This window comes from Nomascus leucogenys, chromosome 21 (assembly GCF_006542625.1).
Source record: "Nomascus leucogenys isolate Asia chromosome 21, Asia_NLE_v1, whole genome shotgun sequence".
Classification (NCBI taxonomy): domain Eukaryota; kingdom Metazoa; phylum Chordata; class Mammalia; order Primates; family Hylobatidae; genus Nomascus; species Nomascus leucogenys.
In genome coordinates this window covers 48,576,321-48,603,799 of record NC_044401.1, presented here as the reverse complement: position 1 = coordinate 48,603,799, position 27,479 = coordinate 48,576,321, and the positions used below count along the sequence as shown (strand labels likewise).

General features: G+C 48.7%; 1 protein-coding gene across 2 annotated transcripts in view; it reads right to left on the bottom strand.

The window, feature by feature from the left end:
* EEFSEC (eukaryotic elongation factor, selenocysteine-tRNA specific) overlaps positions 1 to 27,479 on the bottom strand; it is a 256,248-nt gene that overhangs the window by 128,518 nt on the left and 100,251 nt on the right. The window contains exons 3-4 of one of the 2 annotated variants that reach the window (XM_003279891.2): positions 18,280 to 18,376; positions 15,728 to 15,892 (exon numbers count right to left, since the gene is read on the bottom strand). In XM_003279891.2, the coding sequence (XP_003279939.1) occupies positions 15,728 to 15,892; positions 18,280 to 18,376 (262 nt within the window). The remainder of the gene's footprint in view (positions 1 to 15,727; positions 15,893 to 18,279; positions 18,377 to 27,479) is intronic. The other variant, XM_030802172.1, reaches the window with a different exon arrangement.

Sequence of the window (27,479 nt, the reverse complement as noted above, 5' to 3'; positions counted from 1 at the left end):
GTTGGTGCCCAGAGCTTCCCCAGTGGAGTAGAGGCTGCTGCTTGCTGTGCGAGCCCCCACTTGAGGGCCCAGAGGGAAGACCGTACAGAGGCAAGGAGGGCACTGCCATGTGGAGGACAAATGCCAACTGGTGCCAGGGAGCTGCTGGAGGGCTCAGGGAGGCCGGGGAAGCCCGGTAGTGGCATCCACGCACAGGGGCCCATTCCAGCTTTCTGAAAAGGAGGTGGCCCTCAGCAGAACAGTGCCAGGCCAGACCCCTGGGCTCCCTACACAGAGGCCTCCCTAGCAGAGAATGACTTTCCAGGCCAAAGCCGAGTGAGGGCACAAGGGAGGTGAGAGAGAACAGGGAAGGAAAGAACAAAAGTTGCTTTTTCCAGTTCTTTATATTTTTTCTTTCATAAAAGCCACACAAGAAACAGATGAATACCAGCTCGTTGTAAAAGATTTAAACACCAGTTAAATAGACTGAAACATGAAAGCTCTCTTTCAGCCCTCTAAATTCCACTTTCCTTCACTCCTCCAAGATGCAGCCACTGTTCTCAGTTTGCTGTCTCCTTCCAGATTTTTTGATGCATTTCTATACAAACATATGCAGACAGTTTTCCTACATAATGGGACCAAATCATACATATTGTTTTGAGATTTGCTTTTGCAATTAGCATTTTATTTATTCACAGGACATTTATTAAGGGCCTACGAAGATGACTGACAAATGTCTCTGTCCTCGCGGATCTGATGATTCTAATGGTGGTCTTTCCACATAGATCTGAACCATTGTGTTCAATGGGCACGTGGTATCACACGGTTTAGAGAACCAGACCCACTGCTGGACACTGAGCTCGTGTGCACTGACTCATGGTATAAGAACACTGTGGTAAACACCTGTGCCATGTTCCCTTGGGCAACTGCATGTTGAATAGGCAGAGAAGGTTGGCATAGGAATTAGTCCCCCCAGGAAGCCAGTCAGGGGCAGGCTGCACACCTCCCACTTAAACCACAGAAACTGATGGGGGCCATGCCGAGACGCAAGGAGGACAGGGAAAGTGTGGAGCAACACCAATCCTGGACCCTGGCTCCTACTGGCATACAACTCTGGGTAGGTCTCGTCTCCCCTGGGACCCTATGGCTGCCTGCTTCATGGGAAAACGACCCCCACATGCTCAGCCCCAGGCAGCACTCCAAACATGGATGTGGTGTGTCTGGGGCAGGGCCCCTGAAGGGTGCAGGCCCATCAGAGTCCAGGCAGGCCCAGCAGCTGAGGGGGCCGCCTGTTCTAGGCCACTGGTTCTCCGCCAGGGATAATTTCCCCCCAGGAGGCATTTAGAATGTCTGCAGACACTTGTGGTCATCACAGCTGGGAGAGGGTGCTATTGGCATCTAGTGGGTAGAGGCCAGGGATGCTGCTAGACATCCACAGTGCCCAGGACAGAGGATCATCAGCTGAAATATCAATGTGCTGAGGTGAAGGAGCCCTGCTTGTAGCTCAGCACCGGAAGGGTTAAGTGGCCGCACAGCCCGAGCTGCCTTCCTGCACCCCTGCCTGCAGTAAGGGCTGTACTAAGCTGGGCGGGAGATGGCCGCCACTGCCCAACACCGCCGTATGGTTCGCATTAGCTGCGCTCTGCTTGGCAGCGTTCCCTCTGGCGGCCAGCCTTCCCTCCCTGCCCCACCACTCTCCTCCCTAACTCAAAAGAAAATACCAGGATCCACACAGAAAACCAGCTCACTCCCCTCCTGTCTTTTACCCTAGTCTTGAATCACACAAGCTCTTAAACTCCTGACCTTCCGCCCAGTCACCCTGGTTTGTTTTGCAGCAGCAGCCGCCACAGCAGCAGCATTGGAGGCTGCAGGGGGTGGGCAGGGGGCTGCCCTCTCTGTTACCTGGAGATTTTGCAGACTGGCACTAGCACCATGCAGGCTGGGCAGCTTCTCCCAGAGTGTCCCTAGAAATACCCTCCCCTGCACCCTAATATGCCAAAGCTGGAGCCACTCAGACCCTTACCTTTCACAACTAGGAAGGCTCCCCCACCATGAACAAGAAGAGGGTTGGGAGCCTTTAAAGCATCAGAATTATAACTTTAGAGGAAACAGCTGAAGCTTGCTCTTTAACTTTTCTAGCCAGAGGCCCCAACTACCAAGGTTGGAGCCACCAACAGCACACAAATGTATGTCCTATCCCAAACTTCTCTGAGCTTCAGACCCTTATGTCAGCTTGCTTCCTAGACCTTTCTAAGTGGGTTCCCCAAACGTCCCCAAATTAGTGAAGCCCAAGCCATACTCCTGGCTCTGTTGACTCTCCCCTCCAGATTGTTCCGGATTCTCTCTCACCAATGGCTTCTCCACCTGGCCTGTCACTGAAGCCAGAGATCTGGGTTCCATCGGTAATATGCCTCTCCCCTTCAATGTCCCTATATCTAGTCCATCACAAAGCTTTGTTAATTCCATCTCCTGAATGCCTTTAATGCCCACTGGATTGCTGCCAGGTTGATCCAAGCCACCTCAATCTGCCTGGACTATGGTAACAGCCTCCCCACTAGTCTCCAGAAAGGTCCTGGCTCCCTTCAAATCTGTTCTCCAAACCATCTGTCTTTCCCTCAAACAGACAAATAAATTGCACACACACTACACCACCCACCCTGCAAAACCAGCTGTGTCATGAGAATAGACAGAACTTGAACTGGCCTTGCATGGTCTGGTGCCACTTACCTCTACAGCACCTCTCACCCCACATTTGTCTCTGGGCTCCAGTCCAGATGCCAAATGCCTTCCTTTTAGGTTTTCAAACACATTAGGCTCTCTCCCACCACGGGGCCTTTGCATTTTCCCGGAATCCTCTCTACCCACACCTTGCTCATCTTCTCCTAGTAAGTCTTCCTCCTCCTTCGGACCTGAGAAGCCTCCCCTGACTTCAGCCCAGGTTGGTTCCCTTGCTATCTGCCCTCAGAGAACTCTCTCCTGTCCTTGGAAGGCCCCACCTCAGGCCATATGTGCACATGTGCTCATGTGCAGAGCTGTCTGCCAGGCAGTAAGTCCAGCAGGCAGGCAAATGTGAGCACACAAATCGGGATTCACCCTAATCTACACATCCACGATTGATAGCTTCACAAACACCACAGCTGACAGCAAGCTAAGGTGGCTGTGCTGCCCCAGGAGGGCAGGGGAGTCACAGCTGTCACTCACAGACAGCTCTGGCTGGCTCACTCTGTGAATCACCCTCGTCTAGAATCATCTCATTTAAATACTTTTGAAAAGACACACAAGCAAAAACAAAAACAAAAACAAAAAACACCCAAACTTTGAAAAGCTGGAATTTATTTATAAACAAGAACATGTTATAATGAAGCATTTTAGCAAAACTTCAAACAAAAGCAGGCAAGCGCCTTTTTTAAATAAGGCATCTCATTGGCCCTTTCCCCGTGATGATTACAAGTTGACACCTGTGAATAATTAAAGCAAGGTTTATGGTATTTTTATTATTGTTTTATTTCTTAAAAGAAAGAATTATAAATACTCAGTTTAAGTAGTACATTGGCTTTATGCACACTCAGGAAACACTCAACTTTCCTTTAAAAACAAACAAGAAAGTCCCAGCAGAGCCCCAGAGTGATGCCAGGGCAATGAGGGGCCCGACACAAACTGCAGGTGTGTTCTGCCCTTCCTGAGGTGCCAGGCCAGAGGGTGAGAGGGGGCGGCCAGAGCTGCTCTGCCCAGAAGGGTCTGCTTCCTCAAGAAGGGGTTGGGAGGCCAGGCTCCCCAGTACTTGATGTGCTTAGCCCGGACGCATGCCCTGGCCTCCAGCCCTGCTGACCTCCTGCCTGTCCCACAGCGTCTCCCCCTCCCTCCTGGTGGCAGAATGTGCCCAGCATTCCCACACTCTTCTCCCAGGCCTCTGAATGGCTGTACCCCTTTGTTGCTCAAGATATTCATATCTCCACCTCCAAGAGAGCTCTCTTGAACTACAGAACCCCTTCCATCCTCCCTACTGCCCTTTCAGAGATGACCACAACCACCTACCAACCACCCCACTTCTCAGACTCTCTGCAAGGAGCTCCATGTTTACATCAGTCATGCCAGACACTCTCTTGCCTCTGGGCTTTAGCACATACTGTTCCTTCTGCTCAGAATGCCCAGGCAAAGCCCTCTGCCCTCTCTGAGACTCAGCTTCAGTCGCCTCGCCTGGGAAGCAGGGTTGGAGCCCTACCAGTGCCCCCACCACACTCTGGAAGCCATGTTCACCCAGTGCCTTCCCCATACGAAGAAACAGCTGCCTGCCTGACCACCCCAGCCCCACTGAGGGCTCCCCCAGGGCCAGCTTGGGCTCTGATACCTGTCAGGGACTCCAGTCCCCAACATGACATGCATCAACAGTAACTGGAAAGGTTGTGGGCAGGGCTGGCTTCATCGGTGTGCAAGCTGAGGTCACACAGCCCCACATGGCCACACTTTCATCTGAATCAGAGCTTGCTTCCAACCTAGAAAGGCAGTGGTCTTCAGAGAGTCAAAGACCAGATACTCCTTTGTGGACCAGGCAGCACCCATGCTTGCACTGGGCACAACCTGGCACTGTCAATTGCCATTTACACAGCATTTTCTGCACCAAGGCCACTCCCAGCTGGGGCACTGGCTGGGCACCCACTTCCCAGGAGAGGAAACTGCTTTGGGCCCCAGTGTCTAGGTCCTGCCAGTCCTCAGGTCACTGCTAGACCCCTCGATGACATGCGCATCCTATTCCAAAGGCACCGCAGCCCACAGCTAGAGGGAGGAAATGACTGCACCCCCAGAGGCCTACAAGCATACAAGTTTCAGTAAACCCAGCAAGCCCGCATCCATCTCACCCCCTGCTTCTGCATCTGACAATTCCACTGGCCTGAGTCACAGTTTCCCCTTGAAGCTTAACTGACCACTGAAGGTAAACAAGATTGTGAAAGCAAATGGCCCTCGGGAAGAACCATTCCCACCTGAAGGCTGTTCTTACTTATTTAAGAAGGTGGCCTGGCCATACAGAGGGACGTGTCTTGCCACAGTCACACAGCTGGCCGTTTACGCCTGGGACCCAAGACCCTGTGTTCCTGCAGGGCACAGGGGATGGGAACCAGCCCCGGCATTCCATAAATGTTGTTTCTAATCAAATCCCTGTCTTGTCCTAGAAACAATAAAACTCATTTAATTCCAACCAAAAGCACATATAAGTTAGAGTGGTTTTCATACGACAACTTGTAGTGTGCTACAGCTGCCCTGGGAGTGTCCCGAGGCCACCCTGGGCCAGGGCCCACACCGACCTAGGCTCCCTCAACATGTGGCTTCTACAGGGGATGTCCAGAGGCCAGCCACACTCCCTACCTGTGCCACATTTGCCACCTCCACATCTGCTCCCCCAGCAACCACTGAGTGCTGCCTGACCGCCAGGGCTCCACCTAGAGGGTGCAGGGGCCGAGGCTTCCTGTGGTGACTGCACACACATGCATGCGTGCTCTAGAGCAGCTTGACCCTTTCCTCCTCCCCTTCACTGCGACTCGGAGGAAGCCAGTGTGGTAAACCCCACTGATAGACAAGGATGCTGAAGCTCAGTGTACTCAGGGAACTCGCTTGAGCTCACAGGGCCAGTACATGGGTACAAACCCAAGCCCAGTTGCTCTCGAAGCCCTGCTGTCACTTCTTTGTAACACTGCCCCTCAGCTGGAAATGGCAGGGTATGCTTGAGTGGTGGCTGCACTCAGGCTTTGGGGTGAGCAGGGGAGAGGCTGAATCCTAAGACATCCACCTGGCCTAAGAGCAGGAAGCTGCAGTTGAAGAGCCTGGTTGCGCTGGGGCAGGGCTTGATTTGTGGTCTTGGGCACTAGAGCCCCATCAAAGGGTTGGGAGGTTGCAGGTCAACCTGGGCCCAAGTGGGACTCTAGATGCTTACACCAGGCTTGAAACACACCAAGCACGACCAGACTGAGCTGGCATCTCTATAAAGGGGGCCTACCTCAGCAGTGGGGCAGCACCACTCCTGCCTGTCCCCTTCCTTAAGAAGACACCACTTGGGTTAAAGCCGCCATTTCTCCCCTGCTCCAACCATGCCTGGGCCACCCAGTGCCATCCTTGCAGAAGACTGTGTGAAATGCTTAGGCCTATCAGGAGCGCAGACAGACCCACTGTCACAGGTCCAGGCTGCTCTCAGCACAAGAAGCTGGCTGTACCCTCTGCCTGGACAGCTGACTGCAGGTCAGGACTCCAGCCAGCCTCTTAAATGAGGCCCCCTGGAAGCCATGAAGAAGGATAAGGCAGCATGAATCAGCAACTCTAAAAGCAGCTCCAGCAACCTTGAGTTGGAGGTGCCCTGGGCCATCTCCACAGCTGCTTCACTTCATGTCACAGGGGCAGGTCCCAGGAGCTCTGCAGCCTCCTCACACCCACCCAGGGAGCTCAGGCAGGGTCAAGAGCACATGCCTTGGACTCTGGCTGCCACAGCTTAAATCCGGGTTCCTTCGCTGATTAGCCTGAAGAAAACTTTTAACATTTTTGTGTTTCTGTGTCATCCCCTATAAAATGGGATAATCTCACCTTCCTCAGAATGTTGTTGAAAGCCCAGAATGAACATATGTATGGGTCTCAGAGCAGAATCTGGTACATGCAAGAAAATGGCTAACAGACACTCCCCAAGCTGTTGTCCACACTGGGGCTCACTCCCTATGCCATGCAATCCCTGACTCCACTTCAGAATTCACTGCTCCTACAAACCATCAAATGCTAAACTAGGAGAATACTTGACCCCAACTAAGCCAGACATGGCAGCCTTCTTTATCCACCAGCATCTAAGCAATCAGGCCCCTTGGGCCCAGTGCGTGCAGTGGGTATTGGCACCATCTCTACATATAGACACTCAGCATAAACAGCCATTCTCAGAAATTAAAGGAGACCCACACATGAAAGAAATAAAGAGAAATAGGTCTTCTGGAAGTGCATGCTGGTAGCAGTTCATCTAGCTGCAGCAGATTCTCAGGGGCCTGATGGAAAAGGGCATGCCATTCACTTGGGGTTTGGGGGTTAAGAACAACCTCCAAGCTTCCACAGGAAAAAGGCCTGCAGGGGCAGCGTCCTCCAACCTGCCAGAGCTTTAGAACACTGAGCATTGATCTCTGACAACAGCACCTACAGAGAGAAGCCTTCCTGAGTTCCCTGCCTCCTGTGAGGTCAACCTTCCATCTTCACCTGTCGACTGTCCTGCCTCAGCTGTGCCTCCTTAGGGAGACAACAGGATATTACGACTTGGCTACAGGTGTGATTCAAATCCTCAAGCCAGGAGAAAGGCAAGACCTCACAGAGGCTCTTGGGGTCCTGGGTGCAGGCAGGAAATGCAGAGCTCCGACCACCCCACCCCACCCCACCCCAAGTCTCTGCACTCCATGGGCCAAGTAAAAAGGCCCATTAAAGAAAAGACAAGATGCAGAGTTGTACAGGGTGGTGATAAAGACAGTGAGGCTTACGTCAAGCCCTGCTGCAAGCACGCTATGTGGCTCTTGTCAAATCCTCATGACAACCTCTGGAGGAAGCCAGGGGAGGTAACTGCCCCGTGAGTGATGGGGCAGGACTCAAACATAGTCCATCTGTGTCCAGCACCTGAGCTGTGATGGTGTGGACACCAGGGAGCACCAAGCCAGTGGATACCTCTCAGTTTTGCCTGCCTGACATCTATTCTGCATTTCCTAGGAGTAACCCAACTTTCTTAGTGAACCATCCCTCCCACCTTGTCCCTTCCAGCTCTAGGGGTGGACATGTAACCCAGCCAGCCCCATTAGAGTACTGTACTCATCCACAGGGATGAGCTCCCATCCAACCAGGCCAAGAGCAGCCCGTTCCTTAATTGTGTTCCTAACAACTAGGAAAGAGATGCCATTTTACTCTCATATCATAAATGATACTTTGGTCCAAAAGTAACAGATAGCCCTGACTGGAACCGTGTGGAGATAGAGCTCTCACAAAACACGAAGTTCTGAGGCAGGGCAGACACACAGCAGCCCTCAGGTGCAGGCTCTGCTTCTGGGCAGCTCTCCTGCCTCCCAGCCTCTGCAAACCTCCAGACTGGGAGTAAGGTGGCCGTTCAGCCCCTGAGTCCAGGCGTCACATCCTTCCTCCCTTCAATGTCCAGTGAAGGAGAAAAGCTGTCTTTTCCTGTTGAGTTCCAAAAAGCAGAAAAGCTTTTCCTCAAACCCCTAGGAGATCCCTTCACATATCATTGGCCAGAGTCAGGTAACAAGCCGCTGCCAGGGGAGGGGTGTTCCACTGCCAGGATGGATCCTTCGATAGCGTGATGTTCAGGAGTCAACCACAAGTAGCACTGCATCTTGGATTTGAAGGAGAAAATGGAAAGCCAGAGCTGTGGGGATTATGCCAGGGAAGGTGCCACCTGAGTGTGTGGCCCACACACGACAGGGCAGAGCCAGTTCTGGAGCCAGCCAGTGCTCCTGATGACATCCAGACATCTCCAGCCCTGAGCCTACCCATTTCCTATCCTGCTTAAGGCAATTGAAGTTGGCTTTCTGTCCTTTGAAAGCAGAGTACTGCCAGATACACAGAGAGCAGTGGGAGATCTTATGAGGCTTTAAGACAAGAAACTGAGGCTGGAGAGGCGATAATGAAGAGCTATGCTCTGCCTTCTGTGCCATGCACTTTAGATTTTATCCTGGAGAAAATGGGGACCCACAGACAGATAAGCAGGATAGCAATAAGGCTTTTCTGTCAGCAGGGCTGGGCTGGACTCAAGAGGAAGACCTGGGAGGCAAGGGGAGGAGCAGCATGCCACAGGAGCGGCCCTGCAGGGCCCGGGAGCTTGAACCTGAGCAGTGGCTGTGGGGCTGCAGAGGAAGGGCCTGATCTGCGAGGCCCCTCCTGAGGGCGATGACCAAGGGTGGGCTGATCTGCTCAAAGGGCCTAGCATGGCTTCCTCTGGCTTTCCCAAAACCTTCCTGGTTTCCTTCTCTGCCTTCTCTCCTTCCCAGGGAGATCCGACCCTGTGCATCTCGTGCACCACACATGGGCACAGAGAGCAGAATCCCGTAAGCTTCCACTGCCAAAAGCCAGACAACCAGGAAACATCAAATGCACAGAAACTGCCTTCCTTTATGTATCTGCTGGAACAGAAAATAGTTCAGGATGAAGGTCACTCAATAGTTTCTAGATAAAAACACATGGCAGCAGAGGGAGCTCAGCCTTGAGAGCCGATGTCCATAGGTGTTGGAAAACCAGCTCTGCAGCCTCGGGCACCTGATTCACAGTCACTGCTCCCAGAATGAGGCAGCACAGGGACACAGGGAGCATCTCTACTGCTGCTTACTGATGGAGCATCAGGATGCAGCCTTGAAGACAGGGGCACAGCCCCAGCAGGGAGTGGCGGGCTGCCCAGCTCTGGGTTTCTGCAACTGGCCCCAGGGTGGCAGTGACTCCAAACACAGCCCTCTCAGGTCACTCATTACCTATTTCCAATCAAAATCCTACTGAAAAACAACTTGTTTATTTGCTTTATTGGCTTTTTCCTACTATTCCTTTCACCAAATATTTTCTGGGCCGAGCCCAGGATGGATGCCGAGAACACAAAGATGGAGGAGACTCAGCCTCTGCCCCCAGGGAGACCAGGGTCCACAGGAGATGCAGGCACAAAGACAAATACAGCAGCAGGCAATACAGAGGACGGGGCACACCTCTACCCAAAGGATGTGAGCCCTGAGCTGTGCTGGAAAATGAGCATACTGCAGGTAGGGGAAAGCCCGGAAGGGCTCCAAGGAGAGAAGCAATGCAGCATTCCTCTGGGAAGGGGAGCGCGCAGCGTTGCTGGAGGTGGGGGAAGGGCAGATCTGGAAGAGTCAAGACTGCAGTCTTGTTTGGGCAAGAAAATGGATTCTTTATAGATGTCATAATCTTATCTCACCCTTGTGATTAGCTTCAAAGAGCAGAGGCAAAGGTAAAAGTAAAAACACCTACCAGTATTTAAGATTTTCTTTTCCCTTTCTGGGGGGTTTTCAATGAAGAAGAAAATCAATCTGAATATAGACTTGATTTGGGAGGAATATGCTATCAAATTCTGAACTCTTCCCTAAAAGCTTTATCAACTAAATAGGTATCCAAATATATCTAATAATGTTTGTCATCATTATCAGAACATTGGTTGGATTCATAGTGGGCCATAGTGGGGTCCGCAAAGCATATTTGCATTTCAATAACTCACTTAGTAGCCCTGAACGGGACCTTACACCCAGGAAGGTGCCCTGCCACTTACTACTTCCGGAACCCACAACAAAAATTCTACATGAGAATAATATCAAATGGCAACAATAAACATGACAAGAGTATCAGCTAAACTTGTGTCTCCTAGATGCCAGGAACCTTATATACATTATCCCTAGTCCACACCATACCACCCTGACCCATCTTCCAGAGGTCCTGGACAGAGCCAAGCACACAGGGGTCATCCCAAGTTTGAGCTGAACCAGTGAAACACGAAGAGGTTGACTGACTTGCCTGTGGACACAGAGCTGGTACATGCCTGCCTTGAGTCCCTCTGCACTCCCAGCCCCTGCTCTCTTTCCCCATGGTCTGTGGCTTCAACAGTTTCTGATGTTACAACCCCGGTAGCCAATCACCACCAGAAACATCACTAGCCTGAACCCCCAAGATCAAATCTTATCAGAGGGATTTCTCAGGCTGAAGATCGAGAGAGCCAAAACGCCTGAGCAGAAAGCTGGTGACTCTTAGGATAAGTGGCCTTTAAACTGTTCTAGGGACCAAATGGAATTTTTTTCTCCTTCACTCCCTGTTCCCCAACATTTTCTTGCTCAGCTAATTGGCCCCAGCTGGGAACAGACCTGGGCAACAGAAACGGGGGCCAGGGTATGGCAGGCTCCACAGGCCAGCCCAGGCCGGGAGGGGAATGTGACTGTTTATTTGGAATGGCTGTGCCCTGCCTCCAAGGGAGTTCAAGCGGTCAGATGTGTCCAAGCCTATTAGCGAAATCTGACAGGGATGTCACTGTGTTTAGAAAGAGGGCCATGGCCCCCCATGTCCTGGTGCCCAATACGCTCTGGCCACCAATCATGGCTGGAAGAGGGCAGGGGTGAGAGGAGGTCAGGAGTTCTGAACCTCAGGCTCTGCTGCAATGGGCTCTCGTACATGCCACAGCCCAGGCAAGGCCTCAGCAAAGCACAGCAGCATGGCCACAGAACTGCCATGGGGCCTGCAGTCCCTGCCCTGGAGTAGAGGCACCACTACCAGCCCAGGCATCTCCTCTGGGGCTCCCGTGGCAGCAGGGCACACAGCCAGGGCTGCGTCTTTGGAGCTGGATGAATGACATCAAGTCCCAGCTCTGCTGTCCAGTTGCTTAAGTTTCCTGGGTCTAGGTTCTCTCACTTGTGGGATGGGCATGCCAGGAAAGAAAGGAACGGGCAGTGCTGGCCATCAGTATGCAATGGTTCTGACACGTTGCCCCCAGAAGCCCAAGATGGTGAGCAGGGGCAGCGATTCCCTTCGAGGAAGCCAAAGCTCAGAGTTAAGGGACCTGACAGGATCAGAAAGGACTGATTTCAGTCCTTTCCATGCAAAATTCATAAGTTTCCTAGGGCTGCCATAACAAATTACCACAAATTTGATACCTTAAAACAACAAAATATTTCTTCTCTCACAGTTCTGGAGCCAGAAGTCCAAATCAATGTGTCAGCAGGGCTGGTTCCCATGGAGGCACCGAGGCAGACTCATCTCCATGCCTCTCTCGTGGCTTCTGGGGGCTTCCGGCAACCATGGGCACCCCTTGGCTTGGAACAACACAGCTCCAATCTCTGCCTTGGTCTTTATATGGACTTCTCTCTGTGACTCTCCATGTCTTCTCCTTGTCTGTCTCTTATAAGGACACTGGTCATTGGACTTAGGGCTCACCCTAATCCAGGATGATTTCTTCTTAAGATCCTTACCTTAATTACATCTGCAAGACCCTTATTCCAAAATGGTCATATTCTGAGGTTCTGGGTAGACATATTTTGGGGGACCACAATTTAACCTACTATAATCTACCCTCTGGTACCCAAAATTTACATCCATCCCACATGCAAAATACATTCACCTCTTCAAACATCCCCCAAACTCTCAGTCCATGAAACCATTAACTCTAAGTCCAAAATCTCATCTAAATTATCATCAGCTCAAAAAGTTCCTAATCTCATCATGTAAGCCACCTAATCAGGTAGGGGTGAGACTCTAGATATGGCCTATCCTGGGGCAAAATGCTTCTCCATCTGTGGACCTAGAAAACAATTTACCTACTTCTAACATTCCAAAAGGGAGATGGTAGAAAAAATACAAGGGTCATTGGTCCCAAACAAGTTTAAAACACAGCAGAGCAAATTCCGTGAGGTTTCAATACCTGAGACTGACCTCTGTGGCTACTCCTCTAGCCTCTGCTTCTGTTTCCACAGCCCTGCTCTCAGAGTCATTCTTCCTTTTTTAGTTTTTGAAGGATAACATGTGTTTGTAGCTGAGTTGTTCTATCAGCCTGTTTCTTGTCTGTAGAATCCCAGAAGTCTGACAGCTTTTTATTCATTTGTCAAGTCTCTCTCCCTTTCAGTCCAGTGTTCTTGCTGGTATAACATTCTCAAAATCCTTGAGGGTCTCTTATATACATCAAGGCATCCATGCCATTAGCCAAAACGGCTCTCCACATATCCTTGCTATAGAAGTCTGTCTCTATTTCTGGCTGCTGCTAAGTTGCTTGGATCCATGAGTCACACACCTCTCTTCAACAGAAGGTTGTCCAGGCTCACCTTTGGCCTTCTCTCCAAGGTATGCTTTCTCAGCAGTGAATTTCCTAATCTTAATATCCTTTGCAATCTAGAGGGACTGAGAACCTCCCAAATCATCAAACGCTGATTCCTGTTTGCTAACAGTTCCTTCCTCGATTCATTCCTTTTCCCTTGTGTTTTACTATAAGCACCAATGGAGAAACAAGGCAGCATCTTTCACACTTTGCTTAGAAATCTCCTTAACCAAATGTCTCAGTACATTGCTTACAAGTTCTGCTTTTCCTGACTAGTAAATTAGATCATCAGGCAGTAGACACCAAAAGTGTTAAAAAGTAGGCTGGGGAAAAACAGGTGCACAAAAGTAAAAGGAGAATTAAATTTGTATCTGCCAAGCATCTGCCATGTGCCCAAGTACTAAAGATCAGTAACTGGCATCCTGATAGGCAAGTTCCACCTTTATAAGGACAAAAAGGGTGGCCAAAAAGCTCAGAACAGGACCCCACTCGAACATCCCTGCCTCCTTACCACTACTGACTTCTCTGCCTCAGCCCTTCTCCATGCCCTCAGCCCTAACATGGCAGCCACTGACTCTTATCAAAAACCCTTTTCTCCCTCTAGAACCTCAGGTACCCCCAATTCAAAGTCTACCCCACCCCCCCAGAGAGCCCTCTTTTGACACCTCTTTTATACTCCCAACTCCTCTCCCAAGCTGCAAGCATGTCTTCTCCCAGAGTAGAAGAGATGCCAGGTCAGAGTGGCCCCCAGAGGTCTGACTTAGGAAGCACAGAGACTGGAAAGAAATTTAGTACTGATTCATTTTCTGTTCTAGCAAAGAATCTGCAAACAGTCACCAAAGTAATCTTAATTTTGTTAAATATAAACTGAGTCTACTTTTACACTTTTGTGCTTTATTTTTGAAGATTTGCACTTTTAGTCCCTGGCTTAAACTAGACTTTATTCAAGTGGTCTTTTTCTGGGACCAATGGTCTTCAGAGGAGGATATGACAGCAGGTAGAGGAGGGGACTGTGAGTCACAGTGTCCAGGGGATATCCTAACATCCAGCTCTGGCCAGGTTCCAGGGTTCCTTGGATATGGTGGGGCCCTGCCATTCAACTCCTCCCACTAGATCCAAGGAGCTCCGGAACCTGGCCAGAGCCAAGTCCTTTCTTTTGTTTTGTCCTTTCTGGTCAGGAGACTCTTCCCTAATACCCCCGGCCCCTGCAGGTGGAAGTAATAGACACACTGCTGTAAAATGAGTTGGGGGGTTGAAACCTCAGGTTGCCTTCACTTGGGGGAACCCTGTTCATGCCTGCCCTCCATGAAATGCCCCTTCCCTATAACCAACCATGCTGCTCTAGCCCAGGGATGGCACACACAAGACATGGGTGCCAGCAGGGACCCTCTCCACTTCCCTCACTCAGGCCAGGTGCTGCTATCATGGCCCTCTCACCTGGCGGGTGATGTGGTTCATTTTATGTGTCAACTTAGCTAGGCCACAGTGCTCCAACTTTATTCTGAGTGTTTCTGTGAAGGTGTTTTCAGATGACATTAACATTTAAATTGGTTGATGTTGAGTAAAGCAGATGACCCCTATAATGTAGGTGGGCTTCATCCAATCAGTTGAAGGCCTTAAGAACAAAAGGATTAACCTCCTCAGAGAAGAGAGGATTCTGCCAGCAAATGGCCTTCAAGCTGCAGCTCCTCCCTAGGCCTCAATCATGCCAGCCTACCCTGTAGATTTTGGACTTGCCAGGTTTTACAATAGTATAAGCAAATTCCTTAAAAAACATATCTATTTATCTATCTGCATCTAATACTAGGTGCATCACTTGGTGTTCTCCAGCAAAACAAAACTAATAGGAGATACAGATATCTACATATTAAATCTATGTATCTTTACCTATGTATCTATAGATACCTAGATTTCTGTATCTCCCATTGGCTCTGTTTCTCTGGAGAACCCTAATCAACACACCTAGTGAGCCAGACAACCTTAAAATGCCTCAATAGAGCCTCCAGGTAGCCATTCCCAATTAACATGCAAATTGAAATCATGCACATCCAAGCCTCTCTAAGCAGCTAGCTAAGTCCACAGGGCTGAGCGCCTCCACTTCCCTGCACTCTAGGCTCCTTCAAGGATTAGAGAACTGCCCTGGACCCCAGCATTCCAGGCAAGGTCTCACATGAATTCTAAGCAGCCTGTGTTCCCTACCTTTATTCTTGTTGAAGGGGAGGGCAGTCAATGAGGCTGTAAGTTTCTCTTGTCACATAAAGTAAAACTATTAAAAATGCCTTCTGAATAAGGGGAATCTCAAGGCACTAGACATCTTTTAAATCAGAGCCAGGCCGTCACAGTAGAAGGAGGGGTGATGGGAAGGCACCAGCCACTCATCCTTCTCACAGGTCTTCAGAAGGATAATGTGGCATCTGTTGATGGCCACCAGGAGTGCAAAACCAACCTGGATTTCTTCCAGATTGTATGACTCTGAGCACCACAAGATTCACATCGTGTTTAATTTGAAATTACTGTGGTTAAGAAAAAGGTACCCAGAAATAACTCCACACATACTTGCTACCCTGATGTACAGCCAGTGTCCAGAAAGGGAGGTTTCCCCTCCAGCAGCCCCACTTGTTAACCATGTGATCTCAAGCCCACCTCACCTTCTGGAGCCTCAGTTTCTTTATCTACACAGAACACCTACTTGGGAACACCTCCTTGTGGCACATCATAGGCCTCCAATAAACAGGCGCTATGAGAATTAGGGAGAGCAGCAGTCCTAGAATCCGAGGTGAAAGACTTGGAGCTGGGCAGGGCCAGGCAGCCAGAGGGGAGGTGGGGCGGAGCAGGCAGTAGGAGTCCCAGGGCAGGCTTGGCAGGCTCAGCAGCTGAATAGACAAAGGGACAGTCCCCCTCCCTTGCTGCCAGGGAGAAGGCCAGAAGGGAGGACAAGGTAAGACTGACCTTGAGGGCAGGGATCTCCACACTGTCACCGAGGCTGATGGAGCCTGAAAGGATGGTCCCTGTCATCACAGTGCCTTGGCCTTTGATGGAGAAACAGTGGTCCACAGACATGAGGAACGGTCCCGAGGGGTCTCTCGCTGGGATGGAAATCTGGGACGTCAGGAGCTAGAAAAGAGAAACTGGTGCCACAGTCCGTGGGGAGAGGAGCCAGATGGGGCAGGGCAGAGGAAGGCAGAGGATGTGGCTGACCAGCAGTTTATCAAGGCTGCCAAGGTGAACTCAGCTCAGAGGTCCATGCCCTGGCGAGATGGCCAGGAGATCAAAACCACCAACTCCCTGACTGCATTTCAAGCTTCTGCCATGCTCTCAGCTCTTTCTGCTCAGTCTGAAGGAAAGGGCACCTGGAGAAGCCTCGTCTGTCTTCTCCCATGGGACTGCTACAATGGTCTGTCCTGCCAGGCCCTCCACGCTGCAGCAGAGTAGCTACTAAAGGACACCCTGCCGCATTGCTCCCTGGCCTCATGCATTTCCCCAGCCTCCTGATGCCTTCAGAATTTAAAACTCCTCATCATCTAGCCCCTAGGTACGTTTTAGGCCTCATCTTCCACCACTCCCCGACGTATGCAAGAACCCAGCTGCCGGCAGGCCTAGAGTTTTACCAGCTGGCTCAGCCTCGCCTGTACTGCAGCAATACCTCCTCTGGACAGGCTTCTCTGTATGGCCACGTTTCCCCTGCCCCCATCACCACAGCTAACACTCTCCTGTGATCATCTCTTTATTGTCTCCCCCATAGGGCTGTGAGGGCCAGGTATCTCCAGTAGCTGGCATCATGCCTGAGAGAATGACAAGTGAAAGAAGAAGAAACAAGGGGATGTGGGGAGAGGGAGGAGGAAAGGGTTGTTCCCAGGGTCCTTCCTTCTCTGCGGACTCCACACACCTCAGCCTCACCAGCCGATTCTCCTCATGCCACCTGTGTGCCGGGAGATGCTGTCAGGGCTCATCACCAATAAACAAATGAAAACAAAGACCAGGATTCCTTGTGTTTGCTACTTTTTCACTTCTTAAGGGAACAGGCTGTCAAAAAAGTATTCAGTGGTGAATGTTCCAAAGTCTTAGTCTTGTGATAACAATTCTTTTGGAAAAACACTAGAGATTCAAATAAAACAGGCTTGGTCTGAGATTTATGTAGAGGCTTCTTAAAGGAATATACAAACATCTTTCATAGCAGCATTTTTGAGGATTTTGCTTTAACAAAAACAACTATCCCAGGCTCCCAGACAAGTGCTCTCAGGAGCCTGATGAAAAAGTAACAAAAGCCTCACCCAGAAAACATTTGTTTTGCCAAGCTGACAAGATCAGCACGTGTGAATCACAGAAATGGTGGCAGTGCATGTACGTGGTCACACCTCATCTTGGCTCTGTGGAGCCAGGTGCAGGGGGGCCGTGAAGCTGACCCCAACGATCAACCTGGGTCTGTATCCCAGCTCCACCGTGTAACTTGCTGCAAGACATGTGTCAAGTTATTTAACATCTTTGAATCTCAGACTCTTCGTTGGTATATGGGGATAAATAATTTCAGCCTCCCTGAGTTTTTGTGAATGTCAATGATACTGTATGTAAAGAACTTAGTACAGTGTCTGGCCTGTAAACATCAACATCACTGTAATAGTAAGCACTGACATGGCACTGTACCGAGCACATTATACACATTAACTCATTTAACCTCACAACTCCACGAGGTATGTGCTATTACCTTCCAAGTGAAGGAACTGAGGCAAGAAAGAGTAGATCATTTGCCTGAGGTCAGAGAGAGTGGTGGTGGAGCTAACACCTGAACCACAGTTCAGCCCCAGAGCCATGCACATTGCTACTCCACCCCGCTGAACTGTCCTGAGCACTCTGTGGAGGAACTCTGTGGCCCCTTCTCACTGCTACCTTCCTTAGTACCAGCACCATCAGCACCCACACACACCCTTCCTGGGATGACTGGGCTCCCTCCCTGACTACCAGCACAAGTTAGGAAGAACAACCTGGGCCTCAGCCCCACAGCTTCCGAAGATAAGCCTCCCATCTTTGGTGGAGGTGCCCAGGACGGAAGCTGCACTGCCCCAGCTGTTTGGCTCATGTCTTTCATCCCTGCCTCACTGGCCCCCAGCCCAGGTGGGGTACTAGAGGAGCTGATACAGTCTGAAGGACTGGAATGGATGTCACGGTCCCAGGGTTCCAGACGGGTAGGAGCTGCTTTGTCTGAGTGGAGGTATGACAAGAGAAAGGAGAAAGTGAGGCACAGCAAGGTGTGACGAGCTCTGCAGAGTTTCTGGCTGGAGGGTAAGTCATGGGCTTCAGTGAACCTTAGGAGCCCTAGTTTGGGTTTACCTTTTTGAGGGAGGTGGGGGAGTTGTGCTAACATGTTAGCAGGGAGGTTAATGGAACCAACCGAGTCCTCTTGCTAGGGCTGCCTCTCTTTCTTTCCCAGGGGAGAGAGAGACACAAAAGGGCTGGCCTGAACAGCGCTGGGGCTAAAGGGCAACCTGGATTCAAGATGACAGTACCTCAATGAGCTCTGGAATGCCCTGTGGAGCTTCAGTTTCAGGGGCCTCTGGTCCCCCCGGCTTGGCCGCCACGGGCATAATCGGTGCACCTCGGAACCTGAAATGGAAAATAAGTCCCGTCACAGTTACAGAGATCAGCAACATGGACACAAAGCATGTCCATGAAGCACCAGGCACAGTACCAAGTGCAGTGAGCATCCTCTTCTCTCCCCCCATCAACCAAGCCTAGAAGACAGCACCACTGTACTAGCATGTGGCACATGATGCAATGGAGGCCCCAAATTTCCCCCTCTGGGGGAAATGTCCCTGCATTGGACATCAGAATTTTAAAGGGCTCTCTTAGATATTAACCTCCACTTTCAGAGCTCTCCCTAAGGAGGCAGCAGTGATCCTGGCCCCTAGGCTTCTGAATAAAAGACCTCCTTGAAGAAGACCAATAAATACATCCCAGCCTTCTGAAGAGATGCAAGAAATAATAGTGACCAAAAAGTCTCTGCAGATGTACCTGGAAGCACATCTCTACAATCTCAGTTTCTAATGTGGAGCATTCTTGCCTAAACTCTACTGGGAAAGCCCCCGCATCTTTAAGAAGACATACTTATTCTGTGTGGACATTTGTCTTTCCCATTTAAAAAAAGGAACACTGTTAGGGAAAAAAAAAAAAGAGGGAAACAGAAAATAAATAACCCATAATCCCATCATTTGGTGTATTTTCTTCCAGCCACGGTTTTCCCATGCTTTGCCAAAGGATTCTTTTTTTTCAGATTTTGGTTATAGTATGCATACGATTTCATATCCTGCTAATTTATTTACCATTATATCACAAAGAACTTTCTGTTGAATGAGAGCAACAACAATAACAACTTACATGGCTGAGCCAAGCCTATAATGTGAGGTTTAAATGAAAGCATCTACAACACGTGATGGAGTTGTTGTCATCTTATAGATGAGAAAATGAGGCTCAGGGAGTCTAATTGATTTGCTCCAAGTTGTTGGCTATAAACCTTAGAGCCACATTTGAACCCAGCCCATCTGAGTCTGAAGCCAGGGCTCTCAGTCTCATTGTCACACTTCTCCCCACCTGGGCCTGTTCTTTCATTGTTGACACCTGGATAATGGTACGACCCAGAATTTACATGCTTGTACATGCTTTCCTCCATTACTTATTTGTGATATTTCAAATTTTTCACTATTATAAATTACACTGTGATAAACATGTCAGTGGGCATGAATGATTTTTTTTTTTTTGCCTTGGCTTTGGGATGAATTCATGGGGTACACATCTAAGAGTGAATACATACTAAAAGATCAGCAAAATGATAGAGCAAGGACATCTGAAAAGCCCTCTTCCATGGAAGCAAAGAACACTGGCAAAAATTATCAGAATCAACTTGTTCAGAATTCTGGAAATTAACCAAAGGCTTGAGCAATCTGTGGAGTGTTTATTCAAGAAGAGTCTCAGTAAAACCAAGTGAGCTTTTGATGTTTTAACTTGCCCTCTTCCTATGCTAACTCTGCAGCAGTCCTGAAAACCAATCATGGTGAAAACCAGTAGCCTGCCAGGCACTGAAAGGGGCAGAATGGGTTTGAGTTGCTTCAAAGCCCTTCTTCCAGAGAATGATCATGATTTTCCAGTCTGGTGGTTCCCTGGAAGGCCCTACTCACAATGCTATATTTATTTGATCTGCCTTGGAGCTTGCTCAGTGCAAATAGCCTTTTCCCTGGGGGAGTTTGTTGAAAATAATCAGAGGCAATTGTTTAACATCACAGCTGCCTGAGGGAAGCTGTGATGTTTAATAGCCAAAAACTTCTCAAATTTCATGGAAAATATTAATCTACACTTTCAAGAATCTCAATAAACTCTAAGTAGCATAAACTCAAAGACACCCACACCTGGCACATTACAATCTAACTGTTGAAGCCCAAAGACAAAGAGAATCTTGAAGCCATCTAGAAAGAAGTGACTTAACTCATGTACAAGGAATCCATAATAAGATTAGCAGCTGGTTTCTCAGGAGAAATCATGGAGGCCAGAAGGTATCAGGATAATATATTCAAAGAAGTGAAAGTTAAAAATAAAAATAAAAAAATCTACCAACCAAGAATTTCATATGCAGTAAAAAATGTTACAAAAATGAAAGGAAACATGGGATCACCACATGATCCAACTATTCCACTCCTAGATATATATCCAAAAAGAACAGAAAACAAATACTCAAAGAAATACATATCCATACATGTCCAGAGTAGCACTATTCACAATAGCCAAAAAGTAGAAACATCTCAAATGTCTATCAATAGATGAATGGATACACAAACTATGGTGTGTATATATACACAACAGAATATTATTCAGACATAAAAAGACATGAAGCATCAATACATACTTCAGTGTGGATGAACCACAAAAACACTGTGCTAGGTGAAAGAAGTCAGACACAAAAGGTCGCATATTGTGCAATTCCATTTATATGAAATACCAGAATAGGTAAGTCCATAAAACAGAAAGTAGATTAGTAGTTCACAGGCTGGTGGGGCACAGAGAATGAGGAGCAAAGGGCTTAATGAATACAATTTCCTGTTGGGGTAATGAAAATGTTCTGGAATTAGGTAGTGGTGATGGTTGTACAATTCTTTCCACATTGAAAGTATGAATTTCATGGTATGTGAATTCTATCTCAATTACAGAGAAAATAGATTGAAAGGTATGCTACCTTTTCCACTACCACAATGAACATCTAAGATGCCTATTTCACTGCACATATAACAAAATAGTCTTTTAAAAATTATTTTAAATATATACTTCATTTTAATTTGTATTGCCTTAATAAGTAAGCCATACAATATTGAACCACTTCCAACTGTTTGTATACCCAATGTATTTTCAGGAGACATTTCTGTAGCACTTCTAGTCCTGGTTTGTTTCCTCCAGGAAGAGCCACCCTTACCTTCCTGACACTGAGGCCTGCTCTAAGTGCTTCTCTGTATATAGTCTAGCATGCAACACAGTGGGAGTGACAGAAAGAGACAGGACCTTTTACCAAGCACCAATGGTACAAGCAATTGTGCTAGAAGCTTTCCAGTCCCCATCTCCTCATCACAATCCTGTAAGGTGGGTATTATTCTTCCTCCCCCTGTTTCATAGAAGAGGGTCCTAAAAGTTTGGCCAGCTTTGGTAGCTTGTTCCAGGCCACAGGCTAATGAGTGGTGGGGCTGTGATTTAAAGCCAACTCTGAGTTTAATTTCCACCTGAGACTATCGTGAGAACAATCCTCCATCAGCCTAGGTTGGAAGCAGGGGCGTGTGTCTCTTCTCAAATCCATATGAGAATTTGGAAAGTAGCTGATCTTCAAGGATCAGGGAACATATATTTAAGTCCTGCAGCCAGATTAACAAAACCCTTGCCCTTAATCACATACATTAAATATATGTAATTTTAGTTCTCAAACCAACAAAAAAATGATATGATAGCTATAATTATAGTACTCAATATTATGACAGTTTGCTATCACTTTCAGATTGCAGACATAAATTTATTGAATTCTTAACAACCCTCTGAGGTAGGAAGAACTTCTGTCATCATTCCCACATTCAGAGTCATACATTCATTCTCCAAATATTGGTGAAGCACCCACCATGCACACAGCACCTGGCTAGATGCTTTCACATGACTCCATTTAATCCTCACAGCAATGATGTCAGGTATTATATTATCATTTTAGAGATGAGGAAACTGAGGCACAGAGTGGTCAAATGATTGCTAAAGGGTCACAGGTGAAGCAAATGGCAGAAGCAAGGAGGAATCCAGAGCTCAGCACTCTGGTCCCAAAAGCCCTATTCCAGAACCCTGTCCTTCCCACAGTGCTGGGATCCCCAGAACGACCTCCAGCATCCCCTCCCCAGGGACACTGACCTGGAAGATGGCATCAATGGTCTTTCAAAACACAAAACCAGAAGATTGAGCCCAGTGCCAGCCTGGGCACAAAGAGGGGATGACAAAACATCAAGGTCGCTCTGCTCCCTCCCTTCCTCCTCCTCTCTCAGGGTTGACCTACACATAGACCAATTGTCCCACATCCTCTTCACAAGCTTTGTCAAATTTGTGTGCCACCCGAGCTATTCTTTGCTCATTTATTTTCCTTAAAAGAATTAATGTTCTTACTTAAATATATTTATTTTAAAACGCAATTTCATGTCACTATCTACATGGAAAACCACCACATTCCACAAATAAAAGGTAGAGTAGAAGCCCTCCCACCACTGGCCACTTTAAGGACATCCATGAGGCAATGCTCTGCACTCCCTCTGCAAAACCTGCTCCTGGCTCCTAGCATGCCAAGCCCCCATGCTGGGGAGACAGCTTGATGCGCACAGGCCATGCTCAAGGGGTACTTCCTGCACTTTTGCCTCCTGACCTTTATGCTGAACCTGGTTATGCTGTAAAGTTGGCAATGCCCGTTATAAGTTTCACTGTAACAACATAATTTAATTTAGTATCATGAAACAACAGTGTGAAAATAGCTGTTTCTATGAAAACTAAATTGAATGATCTGGAAAGGTGTGATAAAGACAAATCTCCTTAAAATCTGGTGTTAAATTAGGTGTGGATAAGAAAACCATAAAAGACCTGCAGGAGGTTGTGTGAAAACAGAAAAATTCTGTACTCAGACTTGCTTCACTGAAATTGTGGGTAGTGCACTGCATTCGGGAGTGGTTTATAGATGAAAGGTGACTTGGAGCTCTAGTTAGTGGGCTCATCCTGGAAGAAAAGACGGGCTGGGCAGAACATATCCCAGCAAGTGGCAGGTGGAACAAAGCTGTGGAGACCCTCTGGAGAGCACCTGAGCAAAGAGAAGGAAACTGCTGCTCAAACACTCACAACAGAATTAAAGCCAGTCACTGAGGCTTTCTCTGGGAAATCTTACTGTAGAGCACCTCCACAACACTGAGAAAACTGCAAAAACCTAGAAGATGTGACCAAGAGAAAAAATCATATGTAAAGAAAAGTATGCCACACTTGGATAGAAAAAGCCAGAATGATCACAGTTGCTGCCCACAGTGATGCAACTGGAGCCTGCACGCTACAACTTTTCCTTATTGCCAAATCAGCAAACTCTAGAGCTTTCGAAAACATAAATTCTGGGCCAGACATGGTGGCTCACACCTGTAATACCAGCACTTTGGGAGGCAGAGGCAGGAGGATCACTTGAGGCCAGGAGTTCTACACCAGCCTGGGCAACACAGAGAGAACCCATCTATAAAACAAGTGTTAAAAATTAGCCAGATGTGGTAGCGCATGCCTGTAGTCCCAGCTTCTTAAGAGGCTGAAGCAGAAGGATTGCTTGAGCCCAGGAGTTCAAGGTTATACTGAGATCCAGACTGGGCAACAAAGTGAGACTCTGTCTCAAAAATACATACATACATACTGACCAAGAAGAACATACAGAATATAGCTTACTTAACTGTATTCAGACCAAATGAATTAAAGATAACATATAGATTGTAAGTGATCATGCATGGAAAACTGAAACTATAAATGACACAAAAACCAAACATTCTTCAAAAGCACAGCCTGAAGAAGTGGAGTCAGGCCCGAATTCAGAACTCAAATCCACATGCAGCCAAGAAGCCCCAGACCAGCCTGGCCTGGCTGCCAGTGTGTTGGTGCTGATGAGGAAAGGGAGGCACAATGCTGCGAATGTCGTATTTCTTCTGTAACAGCTTTTATTGTTGATTTTATTAAATAAATATGCATGTATATGTTTTAAGTTAAAATATTATGTTTAAGGCATGAATGTGTCATTTTTTATGATACTCTGCTTCAAGGGACTTTTTTGATTAACCAACCACAGTCCAATCTCAGGGGACAAGAAATCTACTACTGTAGCTACAAAAATAAACACAAAGAAAACAAAATAGAGCTATTAAATTCTAGCTAGATACTATTACCTGCTGAAGGCACTGAGCCTGGTTAAAAAGTTAGGGAAATCTTTAAGACACAACAGTACCAATTTGAGACATTTTTCTGACTTAATAAAAGAGATTTAAAGATAACTGAAGAAGGATTAACTTTCATTGCAATTTTGCCACATCCAAGCACAGTCCCAGATGGATCTTGTGTGACATGTGGTGCACGTCCCTCACTCTGAGTAATACTGCCTTCATCTTCCTCGGACCCTAGGCCATCCCCTCACATTCCCCCACTGTGGCCCCAAACAGAAGCCAGGCGAAGGATCCAGCCCAAGAAGAGGCACCTGAAGGGAAGAGCCCAAGCTTGCTGCCAGGTCTATGCGGGCCTTCCAGGAACCCATGCTGACACCGCAGCCCCGGCCCCGCTCCCCAGCCCCTCCACGCTCTTCCCTGGACTCACATCCAGAGCCTCCTACAGCCCCAGATTTCTCTCCTCTTGGGACAAAAGCCCTCTTGCTTGACACCCCCACCCTGCTACTTTCAATCAACATCCAATTTCTCCTTCTTCTCATATTTCAAAACAAATCCCATTTCTGTTTACCCATCAGAGCTTATGGCTGATTTTCTTACAAGGTCACTTCTGTCTCCTTCCCTTTTAAGTGCAGGACATTTACTAAGCACTTCCTCTGCGCCAGTGTCCATGGAACATGCACAACGAATACACAAAGGCTCCCAAGAGCAATGGGGGTGAGGGGCTGGGGCACCAGACCAGGGTGCCAATTCTATGTGACACTAAGAGGAACAGGGGCCAGGGTTCGGGGAAGCATGGCAGAGAAAGAAGTTCCTGAAGGTCAAGAGCAGCTCCCAGTGGTCAACTCAGTGCTCTTCCCTTGCACTCGCTTTCCTCTGTGGCATCTGACCAGGTGACTGTCCAGCAGTGGCATCCTTCCCTCCTGACAACCCCATACCTTTATTTCCATGGCCCTTGACTATCCTTCACGTCCCCAAGAGGCCCTTCTTCATCACTCATGTGCCCACTGCAGGCCTTCCCAAAGAGTGGCCAGAGAGGCCAGCTCTTCCCCTGCATGCTGACCATGGGGGCCACAGCCCCCTTGTGGGCCACTCCCAAACCGCATCCCCAGCCAAGCCCCTTTCCCAGCACTCTAGTTCTACTCTGCCATCTGCCATCAGGCTGCCTCCTGGCCTCTAATTCCTGGCCTCTGATATGGTATGGCATTGCCCTGGCCTCTGAATTAGTCCTCTCTGACTGCATGGTCACCAATGTCTCTCATCAGTCACTGCATCTAATTGGTTCTCCTCTTAGGATCTTGCTCCAATCCAGCTGATTTTCATTCTTAATGGGTTCCACTCTGGGTCAGGCTCTTCTCACCCCAGGCCTCCCAACTGCTCTCCAAAGTGTGTGCACAGACCACAGCTCTGAGAACCTTCCAGCAGCACCACTCTGAGGTGCTGGCCCTCTCCCCTCCCCACTCTCAGGACTCTGTGACTGTCCTGGGATGAAGCGCCGGCCCAGGGTGGTACACAAGGCCCTCTGGGGTCTGCTCCAGTCTCCCCACACTGATTCATCTCAGCAAAAGCCCTGGGTATCTGGATTTTTAAAACTCAAGCTCACACTGTTGCCCTCACCTCCTTCCCCTCCTCTCCTAGGCAAACCTCACTCAGGCAATGGCAGCCTGAGGCAGGATTCCAGCTAGAAACCTAGGACTAATTTCCATTCCACAGCTGGTTTATGTGATTTCACCTCACTCAGCCCCCATTCCCCTGTTCAACAGGAGATGGCATGACCTAGATCACAGGGTTGTCTCCCAGACTGAATCGGTTAACATGTGTAAAAGTGCTGTCTGGAACTCACGAGGAGCCCTGGGAACTGCTGCAACCACCAGCCATCTGTACCAGCACAACAGCCACAGATGACGGCACCCCTTCCCAGTGGCCAGTTCCTGGCCTGTGCTCCATATTTTGAACCTCACCCCTGCTTAGTCATCACATGCCCTTCTAGAGTTAGTCCTCATTCCTGACTCCCCAGCCAGAAGCAAACTTGCCTTCCTCAGAATCCCTTTGCTACTGTGAGGAGCCACTTCATCTCTGGCCTTTAACTCCGACACAAAGCAAATTCCCTAGCTCACCTTCGCCATCGTCCGTCCAGGTACTCAGGCTTTCCTGCCCAACTGCACGGGAAGCTCCTCAGTTGGGAGGAGCTTAATTCAACTGGCCTTTGAAACCTCACCCCACTGCCCTGGCCTGGTTGGGAGCAAACCCTTGAAGAAAATCAGATTTTTTTCTCTTTTAAAGACAAGAGAAGTAACTCTGAGGAGGCTGGAGTTCCCTAAAGAGCAACTTAAACAATCTCAGGGGCCACTCATTGCTCCAAAGGTCAGTGTGACATGATGATTTCAGTTCAGTAAGGAGATTCCAAAGAGGGCCAGAGACCCACCTGTCAATCAGTTCTAGAGTAGCTCAGACATGACACACTGCCCCCACAGAAGTACCGGGGCTTAGGTCTTTGCCTTGAGAAAGGCAATACCCAGGAGAAAAGAGAGCTTGGAGAAGGAACGAGGGAGGTAAAAATAATTCACAAAGGAAGGAACAGTGAGGAGAGGGAAGGAAAGAGGAAAAGGAGAAAACAACACTGAGGAAGAGAGACAGAAAAGAAGAAAAGAAACACGGGAGAGAAAATGGGAAAGGCAGGAAAAGAACTCAGACTTCTCTGCGACCTGCTCTGTACCAGGCACCAGGCTTGGTGGTGTCCATACCATCTCAATAGTCCATGGGCAGGGGCTCAGGTACCATATTCAGAGAAGCTACGACTTGCCCAGGGAGCCAAGGAGTAAGTGGCTGGTCTGCAGGAGTCCAGAGTCCAGGCCTCTCCCATAGGAGAAAGAGATGGGTAGGAGAAAAATCTATTCTTAGCATGAAGGCTCCATCCGCAGAGCTGACGGAGCCAAGACCCAGCCATGTACACTGGCTCTGCTTCCACGCCCTGAGCCTGAGGCTCAGAGGGACACAGAGTCGTAGGAACATGCATGGGGAATTCCAGAGATTACCTATAAAGCTTTTGGAAATTCAATTATCTTTATCCAAACCCTTTTGGGCAATATATAGTAATAGAACATAACAGTGTGTTGGGCCAGGTGTCTGGCCCTTTCCCAGACTCAAGAGAAGCTGGCCTTCCCAACACCCTGAACATGCTGCACACTAGGGCACCCTGGCTTCTGGCTGTACAAGGGAGACCCAGCTCCATGGAGCCCTGGGGAGTAGAGTTTAGCAGC